At 44.4% G+C, this 12,066-nt stretch overlaps 1 protein-coding gene across 1 annotated transcript in view; it reads right to left on the minus strand.

The window, feature by feature from the left end:
- BAIAP3 (BAI1 associated protein 3) overlaps positions 1 to 12,066 on the minus strand; it is a 109,167-nt gene that overhangs the window by 76,703 nt on the left and 20,398 nt on the right. The window contains exon 2 of the mRNA XM_075285066.1: positions 2,326 to 2,466. Within this exon, the coding sequence (XP_075141167.1) occupies positions 2,326 to 2,456 (131 nt within the window). The 5' untranslated portion in view covers positions 2,457 to 2,466. The remainder of the gene's footprint in view (positions 1 to 2,325; positions 2,467 to 12,066) is intronic.

Consider the following 12,066-nt stretch of genomic DNA (forward strand, 5'->3'; position numbering starts at 1 on the left):
AGAAGCTGCACTTTTCTAATTAAGGCGCAGTAAAGTAATCACACTATTTACATTAGCCTTCGCATCTACTTGCGTGAAAAGCCTATTTTTATAATTGTGGTGTTGTACACAAGCGAGGACGGCCATTACGGGTAACCTTTGAACCGCCAGCAATTAACTGCACAAAGCCCAGAGCGGCGCGGCTCACAATCTAATAGGCCGCAGTGTAAAGGAGGTGAAGACTAATGAGCTCAGCGCAAAACCTTTATCGCAATTTACTGAGAAATAGCAGCTCAAAATTTTACTTGGTATTGAATTTCCTTCGAAACCTGTGCAATTAAGTGGCTCATTACACGGAGGTTTTCGCCATTGTCGCAATATGCAGATTTATGTTATTCCCATTGCCAAGTATTAAATAATAAAATTACATAATTTTTTTTTTTCTTTACACCACCATTAATATCAGAACGATGCAGGTCCTACTCCTGGCACACCTGCCGCTCAGCTGATCCTCTTCATTGGGGGAGATTTACCAATCCTTCGCCAGTTTTCTTGCATAGATAATGAATGATATTGGGCCAAACACATGACACATCCGCCATCTTGCGCTAATGTGGCCGGAACGGGTGTGGACACCTCGGCTCAATATATTTATAAATAGGTTTCTGGTCTAAGTTATAATGGAAATCTATATCAGTTACTAACTGGTCCAGTCCAGCCCTCTATTAAGTCTGGCATATAATACACCAGTCTTAATTCTTGGGCCCCGTGATTTTTGGCAGTGACTGTGTCTTGCACTGCTTGAATGAGACTGAGACGCAGTGAGTTGCAATACCAGGGACAGCCACTATAAAGAGTATGGAGCCACTAAATAATACACGGTCCAGCTTACAAAGGGGAAGCTCCTTGGTTGTCTGGGGCGTGCTAGTATATGGTCATTGCAGAGAGGGCCAGGGGACGGCAGGACAGTGCCCTCCTCGTGAATACATTGGAGCCATATACAATGGAGCAGATTTATCAGGTCGGGTGTATTTCATGTGGGTCCCTGCTCCTGATTTATAATACAATTTATAGCAAACAATGGAAGATCACGTTGTAACATTGTTATGCCTTTAGGCTTCTATTAGTCCATACAGGGCCTGTAATACAGTAACAGCTATGAGGTTGGATAAAGACTCAAGTCCATGAAGTCCAATCTACAGTCCTTACCCAGTTGATCCAGAGCAAAGGAACCCCCCAGGACATGGTGTCAGAAACATAGCAAGCATTGAAAGAGAAACAAGCAGTGAGAAAGACGCCGACTATCCCGACCGTGCAAAATATTTCTGGCAACTCTACATTGAATATAGAGCTCTGTGCAAATGTTTTAGGCAGGTATGGGAAAAAATGCTGCACATAAGAATGCTTCCTGAAATAGAAGGGTTAAATAAGTGAACAAAATGCAATGATGAAGGAAAAGAGAAATGTAAATCCCACTAATATTTGGTGTGACCTTTGCTTTTTGGAGGAGGAGTCCTGGAAGGGATGATCCGGCCCCTGCAGAGCCCTGATCTCACCATCATCAAGTCTGTCTGGGGTGACATGGAGAGAGAGAAGGATTGAGGAAAGCAACATCCACAGAAGTTCTGGGCTTCGTTCTTCAAGATGGCAGCGGGAACAACCTCCATGCCTAGATCTGCCAAAAAGTGTCTGCAAGTACCGAGAAGAAGGCAAAGGGCAAAGGTCACCCCAAATATTGATGGGATTTACATTTCTCTTTTCATTTGTTTAATGTTGTTAATTGACAATAAACCATTAACCCTTCCATTCCTGAAAGCGTTCCTACTGTGCAGCATTTTTCCACAAATAGAATTTTCCTTTTTCTTTTAGTTACATTGAAGGTTGCAGAAATAAGAAATGGCTGAAGGAAATTTCTCCGAACTCAAGGACTTGTATTTACTGGTGTGTAAGATGGGACTATATTGTGCATTTCTTTGCTCTTCTACTTTTAGAATTCTCCAGTCATACACTTCAGGTCGGATTTGTCTTGGATGTGACATGCACTTCCTTAAGATCTTCTGAGATACAATAGCATGACAGTTTCCAGCTGCATGTATATCTGAGAATCTCTCACATCCGGCGTCTGAGCCGGACACATCCCCGAGGATCTCCGCTACGAGCCGCTCTGACATAAACACACAGTTTGATCACTCGGAGCTGACATGCATATTTTATGACATCAAAGCCTTCACATCACCTGTGGCTTTCCTTCCAGACCTCATGTTCTTTCCTTCCATAGACCCTTAACCATTGCCTTGTACATTGCACAAGCTCAGCTCCACTTAGAAGAATCCTCAAGGTTTTTACCTGCCACCACTCGCCACCTTATTGGCCTCCTGCGTTGGGGCGCTGGACTCGGTCTCTGCTCTCCGCCGAAAAGACTGTCGATTTTGCACTTGTCTTAAGACGCTGCTTTTTATCTCTAGTAGCGTCGACATCTTTGCTGCCCTGTAGATGAAAGGAAAGAAACAAATTAGTTCATTGTTTAATCTTCATCATGATGGGACGTGAAGCAGAGAGAGAAGTCATCAGGTAGGTAAAGACCTGGAGAGTAAGTCAGGTTACACTGCTTAACACTTGTAGTCTCATGGAGAAGACGTCTCATTATAGTTAATATGGTAAAACACTCCAAAGCCTTCTTGTGAGATCCAGAAGATTGTATTACGTTCACAATGACCGGTCACCTCTACTTTACCTGCAGGGACTTTCACAAGTATAATAAGTCATTACTGGTGGTGACGAAGCAGCGAGAGCAAATGGATCCTCCAGAGCCAAAATCTAAAGCTGACCCTTCTTAGGTTACACCTGCTTTATAATAGAACACTAATATGCCAGAGCAGAAGATCTGAGTATAACTCCTGACTAATCATAGATAGTGCACCCCCCGACTACTCATAAAGAGTGCACCCCTGACTCCCCATAGAGAGTGCACCCCCCGACTCCTCATAAAGAGTGCACCCCCCAACTACTCATAAAGAGTGCACCCCTGACTCCCCATAGAGAGTGCACCCCCCGACTCCTCATAAAGAGTGCACCCCCCAACTACTCATAAAGAGTGCACCCCTGACTCCCCATAGAGAGTGCACTCCCCGACTCCTCATAGAGTGTGCACCCCCCAACTACTCATAAAGAGTGCACCCCTGACTCCCCATAGAGAGTGCACCCCCCAACTACTCATAAAGAGTGCACTCCCCGACTCCTCATAGAGTGTGCACCCCTGACTCCTCATACAGAGTGCACCCCCCGACTCCTCATCCTGCTGAATAGTAAGTTCTGTCTCACTTAAAGAGTCATAAGAATCTGAATCTAAACTAAACGCCCAACCATCTGCATCAGCCATGGCCAACTAGGATTTGGTCGGGGTGCCCCAAGTCTGATCAGGTTGGTAAGCCCAGTCCGACCCATCACACGACGTCCGCAGTAGCAGAAGGAGATTTGTCACCTGAGATATTTCCGGTTCGGTCTGACAAAGCCTCGCTGGTAATAAGCGATGAGACGCCCTTTCTGCGATATGATAAAATCCCTGATGTCGGCGAGTAACCTCATTAGTCTCCGGCTTCACATTCCCCCCATCACGGTAATTAGTCCTCGATGTGATCTAATTTCATTCATCAGGTTTTCATTACATGAGAATTACAAAGGGCAAAATGTTACTCATTGTTAATTGTGAAAACCAAGAAAAAAAGTCAAATGAGAGAAAAAAAACCTCACTTGGACAGTGTTCAGTATTTGCTGCTCATTCCATGTGGTCTTTATTAAAATCTGGTCTGTGTCTATATATTGGATACTGGTTGGAGACCCAAAAGACATCAAATTATATGGGGAAACAGGACCCTACCCTGGGGATTGTTGGGGTTCCCACTGGTTGTCCCCCTTACTGATCAGCAAGTGATCATCTATACATGCAATACATACGTAACATTAAAAAGCATCATGGAGGACATTCTACAGCAGGACTGAACGGTATGGATATGTAGAAAGCTCTGGGCTGAGCGATTTTTATGGGAACTTCTATGTAATCTGACGCCATTAGGAGTGGAGAGTGTCTTGTTGGCCAATACGGATTTAGCATGGAATACACAGTAACGGAGTACCATTGGAGGGGGAAGGAAAGTGAGGAGGAGAGCAGAGAGGTTTCATATAAGATATCTTATAAGTTAAGATTCCTGCTTTATGATGCAGTTTTTGCCCAATATCTAGTCTGGTTATTTCTTGGAGAATGAAATATTAGAATATAAGGAATACCTGCGCTGAGAACCCGGCGCCCTGTCTATAGCAGTCAGTTACCGGCAGTGGTCGAACAGTTTTGATCTCCAAGAAGTTATAGAAGATACATTTCCTACCTTGAGACGGACAATTATTTCTACATTCTAATTCCAGGTTCTGTTGTTCTGATCAAATCAATTACTATTGGAAATGACAAAGAAATCACGCGGCGGCGGCGGCAGCAGCGGTGTAACGCCCACTAATGAGTTATAAGGATCCATTATTCCTCCTAAGGGTGAGACATTCGCACCGCCATCAGCCCAGATAATCAGCTCGGAGTCTAATACCGGGGCGCGGAGGATGTCAGATCATGTACAAGGCACGGAATCCATGGAACTCCGATCCCAATACCTACAATCTGATCCTTCTGCTCGCTATGTTAAGATCGCCGTCTCCGAGGAGGCTGACGTTTTGCCAGAAACACTTTGACGACCATGAGAAACAGACAACATGGAGCCCAGGTGTATTGTGCGGGGCCGAGCTGTCAGCCGGGCGCTCAGCGGGATTACGTCGGCATTCTCAATCCTATAGACCCGACGGCGGCTCTAATATATCTCACATTTCATGTTCCGCAGTAATAAGAACAGTCTGAGCTTTCAGGACGGATCTGGAGGAGATTTTTTTTTGTTTGCTTTATTCTCTCTTTTGAATACTTTAAAGAAAAATTTCCTTTGGCAAAATATTTCTCAGAGCGGCGAATATTGTGCAATATAAAAAAACCAAAATCATCATCTGATCTCAATGACATCCATCATCTGATCGGCGCTGTCACCAGGTATGATAATCCCAATGACATCCATCATCTGATCGGCGCTGTCACCAGGTGTGATAATCCCAATGACATCCATCATCTGATCGGCGCTGTCACCAGGTGTGATAATCCCAATGACATCCATCATCTGATCAGTGCAGTCACCAGGTAGGATAATCCCAATGACCTCCATCATCTGATCGGCACTGTCACCCTAAACACTTTTGGCGTTTTGTTTATCGAAATCCATTCAGCCATTCCAAAGTTATAAGTCCTTTTATTAAGTTTGCAAATTTGGGTATCGCCAAGTCGGTGGCAACACTACAGTTTCTCTGGGGGTGGAGTCTCTGTGTGATGCTTGTTATGTTACCGCCCACTTGTCTAGTATACCCTCATTTGCATCAACACTAATAGGGCTTATATCTTTGGAATGGCTGAACAGATAAACAAACCACCCAAATTATAAGGGCGATGGTGCCGATCAAATGTGCAATGACTCTTCAATAGTTGACAGCTACACAATGGCCATAGGATGACGTCACATCAAGTAACCAGCGGGGCTATAAATGGGCTGAAGAGTTGATATTCCGTCCATAGTGACATCACCGATCCAGTTATTCATCAGATTTAAGACGGTCACATGGAACGGACTAGAACTCTCAAGCTACATTACAAATCTTAAATACACTTTCACGCCCTGGGATCTCGCTTGGTTGATAATTTATGCAAAAAGAATAAGAAATCCCTGCAGATGTTTCCAAAATAATTCCGTAAATGACAAATATTTGAAATTGTGCAATTAATTTGCGGTGGGAGATTTAATATTCTTTGTGAACATAAACAACAGACTGCGAAGGATTTCACTGTAAACTGTTTATTGAGATGCAGCAACACAGAACGAAAAAACATATTGCCGCTGTATCCCCGACAGATGACGCCTCGCTAGAACACCGCCATCTATATACCGTATGGAAAGATGGAGAAGAATTCTACAGGATTCAACTTCACAGATTGCAATCTATTCTGGGAGAGACATTACCATAGCTGTACAGAGGAGAGCACGGCGCTACAGGATTGGGAGAGTCGCAGCTTTGTAGGACTAGGGGCTAGTGTGAACAGTGCTCCTATGTATAATAGTAACAGGTTAGCAATAAACCATGTGTGGTCTAGTCTGTGTGTCCATGCCTGGTGACCCTTCCTGTCTTCACCCCTGCTTCTCCAGTCTCCTGCATGGTCCAGTCCTTGTCTTATGGGAGTGCCGGCCCTTTAAGAATCTATAACCTTGTTGCCCGTCTCCAGCTAATCTCAGGCACCAGTGCAAATGTTCCTAGCCTGCTTGTGTCCTGCTAAGGTGTTTCTTTGCTGCCGAGTTTCCAGATTACTTTGGCCTACTACTTAGTGACTACATCTCTGCCTGATCCTAAGTCTCTGTCTACTTGAGTTACTGTACTGACCCTGCGCTGCCTGCCCTGACCTCTGCCTGGTTACCAAAATGAACAAACACTGCCAGCCCTGATAAAGGTCTTTACTGCAACGTCACTCATGCCAGTTTCTTCCAAGACATGCACCAGTGTGCTTTGCTATTAAAGGGTAAAAAGCATCGGTCTATCAGTTCTGTGGGTTACATCAGTCAGACACCCACCGATCAGCTGATCACCACAGACACCCACCGATCAGCCGATCACCACAGACACCCACCGATCAGCCGATCACCACAGACACCCACCGATCAGCCGATCACCACCATAGCCATCATCTTAAGGGAGACAACCTGTGTAATGTCAGAGGGGAGTCGCATCTTCCCATCATTAGACCATGAGCACAAGGCGTCCATTCCACATAATGTCTCTTTAGGATTCTGACAATTTTGGAGACGGCTCACATTTTGTAAGTACTTGTCAGCCCAATTTTTCTTGCCAAATTGCACGACTGTATCTTTCACTGACGTTCTCTCTGAGTGATTTGTGAAGAGCACGGACAATGGTTTCCTCTCCATCGTATTTCTTTTCTTCCTTCTGGTAAAGGGAACTTAATCTTCACATAGAAACCAGCATGAATGGCGCGAGGTAAAAAGATTCTGCCATCTGTAACATTTGCTCTTGACAAATTGATTCTAAAGTCTTAGCAGGAGTCTCATCAATCACCGATAGGACTTGGCTTCTCTTCTTTCTTGGTGTTCTCATTCGACCAGCACTTGAGAGTTCGCCTGATCTTCTTGCGAAGGATTAGGATTCTTAGAGAACACGTGTAATACTCACCGTTGGGGGCAAACTTTGCAAAGATAAACACATTTGGAGTTTGCCACCTCTACTTTCTATTCTCTCCTATAAAGATGGTTACAAAGTTTTCCCAGACTGTCTGGAGAGGGTTAATCCACTCCCATTGCCATATCAGGCAGATTTAGGCTTTTGGTACCTGGAAGCTCCAGGGGTTGTCATCACTTTCTGCTTTTATAGCACCAATATGTTCCGTAGTGATGTACAAAGGTGATCACTCACAGTCCCCAAAGTCTCACAACTTACAGCCACACACAGTGGAAGGAATTTAATGCAACTTATAATAAATCCATCAGACAAAGGCGTTCCCAAAGAAGGTGATTGAGGTAGAAATTGGGGGATGGGGCGCATCTTTGGAGCAAGGAAGGGCTGTGCACCAGACACGTGTTACAATAACATCCAACCGTTCCAGAAAACTGGCGCAGAAAGGACGGTCAGTAGAGAGGGAAGAAAATACAGACCAGCAATGGAGCTATAATAAAGAAAAAGTCATACGTGAATATTTTCTGGCTAGAACAGCGAAATCCTCCGATTATGTAGAGAAGGGACATCAGACATCCTTCATAAGAGAGTCACATAGGAGAGCCGTCCGCCGACAAATATACAGCAGGTGGTGAAACCGGATTAGACGAGAGACCGTCCAGGAGTGGATTACCTATCTCTGCCATGTTTAATGTCCCTTTGGGAACGGCGGGGATTACACAATAAGCAAAGTCAGAATTATCTGTAATATAACAAAGGATTGACATAAAGACACAATAATACAGTAACTTACTCACCCGAACCCCGTGCGAGCGTCTCGCGGAGCGCTCGCTATAAATAGCCGCCGTCAAATACGTCTCAAGTAACAAAAAATATCAGGTAGAAAGCCGACACTATGTATGTATAAGACGTTCAGGGATAGAAAAGGGTCTCCTAAAAGACAGATTTCTATAGATCGGGGCACCAGCCAATACCCATAGAGAACAACAGGGCTCTCCCTGGCCAAGAAAGTTGGCCCAGCTCATCGATAAACCGTACTGTGCAAAAGGTTTAGACAGGTGTGCAATATATCCAACAAGGCAAGAACGCTTACAGAAAAGGGTTAATAGTTTATGTTAAAGGAAGAAAAGAGATGTAAATCCCATCAATATTTGGTGTGACCTTTACCCTTTGGAGGAGGAGCCCTGGAAGTGATGATCCAGCCCCCCCTGATCTCATCATCACCCAGTCTGTCTGGGGTGACATGAAGAGAGAGACGGATTGGAGCAACATCCACAAAAGGTCCACAAAAGGCTTTGTTCTCCAAGATGGCGGCGGGAACAACTTCCCTGCCCAGATCTGCCAAAAATGGTCTGCAAGTACTGAGAAGAAGGCAAATCAAATGATCCTTTTTGATTACCTTTCGGTTGATGAAGAGAGTCCAGCGGTTTTCCCGATATGTCTGGTTTATTAAATCCTTTAAATTGACAAGTAGGCGTGGCCATTCCCCTGATCAGCATCCAGTTAGCGATGGATTAACCTCTATCGACTAAGGATATGGAGACACTTATTTTATTCGCTGTAAATTTTTGCCTCTAATTTATTTACCAATCTTCAGTCAAATTTTTACAAATTTTCCACATTTGAATTTTGCCAATTTTTAAATTCCAGTACAAAGTCACTGGTTACTAAGTATCTTTCGCCTCCTATGTAACCCTGAGGGCCAGCCTTTCCTCTCCTATAGTTTTGTATCAGACCCTCTAATAATTCCATGTGTTGCGTCTTCTAACCAGAGACCTAATAGGTTCACCGTCTCTGCAGTCAGTGGGTGACTACATTGGAGGGCTATCTTCCTGTGGAGTCGGCTACCAGTATTCACAAGTTGGAGCTGGGGGATGAGCTACCTGCCCCGAGAGCCGTGGGATTTGTCTTGGGAAGACGTTGGAGTGAGAAATTTACAAGAATTGGTTTGTTTTTAATAGGAGAACGTTGGTCTTCATGCCAGGTTGGTTTCTTTAAGACAAATGACAGGTTGCAAGGAGAGAGAGAAGACTGGACACGGAGTGTACAAGGCAATACTGCCAGAGGATATGGAGGAAATATTGGGCTGTCCAATGGATGTTCCACTACTCGAGGTCAGTCTGTGAGAACCTCATTGTTATGTATAAAAACAACAGGGTTGAACACTTTGGACCAAACCTTTCAGGTGTCACACCCATCGGCCGTTGCGGATCCTTCTTTCTTACCGCTCTACGCTGAAAAAAATTGCCTACAGCAGACAAAGTGTTAATTACAATAGATTTTTCCACTCATTCTAATGTTAGATACAATGTTACCATTCTAAATGGAAGAAAACGTTTCAATACAAAACCAACCAAGATGGAGGCCGCTTCAGTCTTGTTTTTAAGATTCTAGATTGGATGAAGTCAGGCGTACCCTATACTGTGCAACCATATAGCAGTCAGTATACTCTATATAGTATACATACCACTGGCCAAGCAATCAATTAGAGAATGCAGCCACATCCTATGCATTATAAAGGATCAGGTATCCAACCCCCATCAGGCCAGTGGCGCCCCCTTTCAGTAGTGACAGGAGCTACGCCCCCACGCCCAGCCTGCGCGCCCCTGTGATTCTCATTAAGGAAATACATTATTGAAGTTCCATTGGGAAATCTGAGCCGACTACAAAAACACAAACAGCCATAAATATCAGTCTAGTCAAGAAGGTCCAAGGAAGAAAACTTAAATAATTCACAGAAAATAAAAGGATCACTTGTGCGTCTTGGCTGGAGTCGACAGAAAATGTTAAGAATTGTCTGGAGCCCTGGAGAGAACATTGTGCAAAAACAATAGAATACAACTGCAGTGAGCGACAAGGGAACAAAACCCTCCTTGTTAACGCAGAGCGGGAGTTACAAGCTACAGACAGCGCAATATCGGCCCGTAATTATGCTTTATGAGATATTTTGCATATAAAAAGGAACTTGCTCCTCCTGTCAAGATTGTATATGTGGAAAAAAAACAGCGACATAAATAGTATACAGCTAATACTTAAAGACGTGTGCAATTATGCATGGAGGAATACAATGCAAGGGCTCGGTGTGAATACAGATCTGATGAGAACGCATAATGAACGGTCTGGGCAAGTGTCGCCGTACACCTGGTGCAAAACAGAGCACGGCCAAAAACACCAATCACCGTCCCGGTAAACAAGAAGGAGCCATAAATGATTGCAAAGATGTAGTTTTATGTTATAGCTCATAAATACAAGGATACGGGAGCTCTGGGCGACCTGCGCCAATGTATAATTTGAAGGGGCGCAGAGGGTGCATTTGCACCCGGGCCCATGAGCCTTACGGAGTCCATAGGGTAACTATTCCCAATATGAGATCAGTCCTATAAGCAATACAACATAGTTGGGGGTCCTGGTACAGATGGAATTTCTATATAAGCAATCACCAAAAGCAATGGAATTGCTATTTAAGAACCAACAAACAGCAAATCTAAACCAATTACCAATAATCCAACAGTCTGGTTCGCCAGGGTCTAAGGCTATCCCAAGGTATTCACCAGGATGGATTTTGCAGCTTAGGACCTGGGTGGAAACCCCTGAACAGGTGAACTTGCAGACTCAAGAGCAAACCAGAAACCTTATGGTGGACACAGAGGAACACACACAAGCCAGGATCAAAAATACAGCAATTGCCAAAAGGATAGCAGGTGGTCACATATAAAGCCAAATCGACAAGAGCCGGCATAGCCAGGAGATCAGATGAACAAGGAAAGGTACAGGGAATGAGTGCAAAAAACAAGGCAATCCCAGGGAACTAAGCAAGGAAAGGGATGGGTTATAATACCCCGCCTCAGCCCTCGACTGAATGCTGAACTACAGCCTAGATGGGTTCTGCATCTCAAACCTCTAATTGGATGAACAGACCCAGCCAAAGTTTGGATGGTAGGCATAGCAACCTTAAAGCAACAGCTTTGTGATAAATGCAGATGCCAATACAGAATACCCCTATTATGGGTGGAGATTCCTGACACCTCTGAGTTGTATAGGGCTGTAATATGCCATATAGAGCATGCCAATATATAGGGCCCCTGCTTTCATATAGAAAACAGTTGTGGCTTTCGATGCCATGATACAGATGTATTATTCCACAGAAGCTGTGCATCCATGTATGTACATAAAGTATGTAACGTAGCTTTCCTCCAGTCTTTCTAGTGCACCTATGGGGATCTGGGGCCTGGTTTGGCTTATATGCTTTGTCACATTTCAATGCTCTTTTATAGGTCAAACATTGACTTACAGGGGGGCTACCTATAGGGGGCACTAAAGAGACAGTAGGCAAGAAGCAAGAAATCTGGTTGGTCCCCAAGTTGTGTAATAGATACAGTCCTTATAGCAGTTGTGTGGCCCCAATATACCTGTGTGTAGAGAACTACGAAGCAGACACCAGAATACTAACAAACTAGCGAAGGCGACACCGGGTCCAAAATGGGTCTCAAGTCACCTGTTTCGGAACGGAGGATCAGAATGAGGAAGAGGAAGGGACAAATATAAATTAGTTGGCTACCACATTCCCTTCTAGGTGTCTCATTTACATGCCGGACAGTATTAACTGGCTGATCATTATCCCAATGAACAGATGTGAAGGCCCCGCCGATGCAGAGCTGAGGACCCCGCACGGAGGAGATTAGGAGGTAGAAGAAGCCCTGAAGGTTTCATTAGATGGGCTAACCTTACGGCCAGGGATGACGGCACTGAATATTTTACACAAATCTCTAGAAT

The sequence above is a fragment of the Leptodactylus fuscus genome, chromosome 8 (assembly GCF_031893055.1).
Source record: "Leptodactylus fuscus isolate aLepFus1 chromosome 8, aLepFus1.hap2, whole genome shotgun sequence".
In the NCBI taxonomy this organism is placed as follows: domain Eukaryota; kingdom Metazoa; phylum Chordata; class Amphibia; order Anura; family Leptodactylidae; genus Leptodactylus; species Leptodactylus fuscus.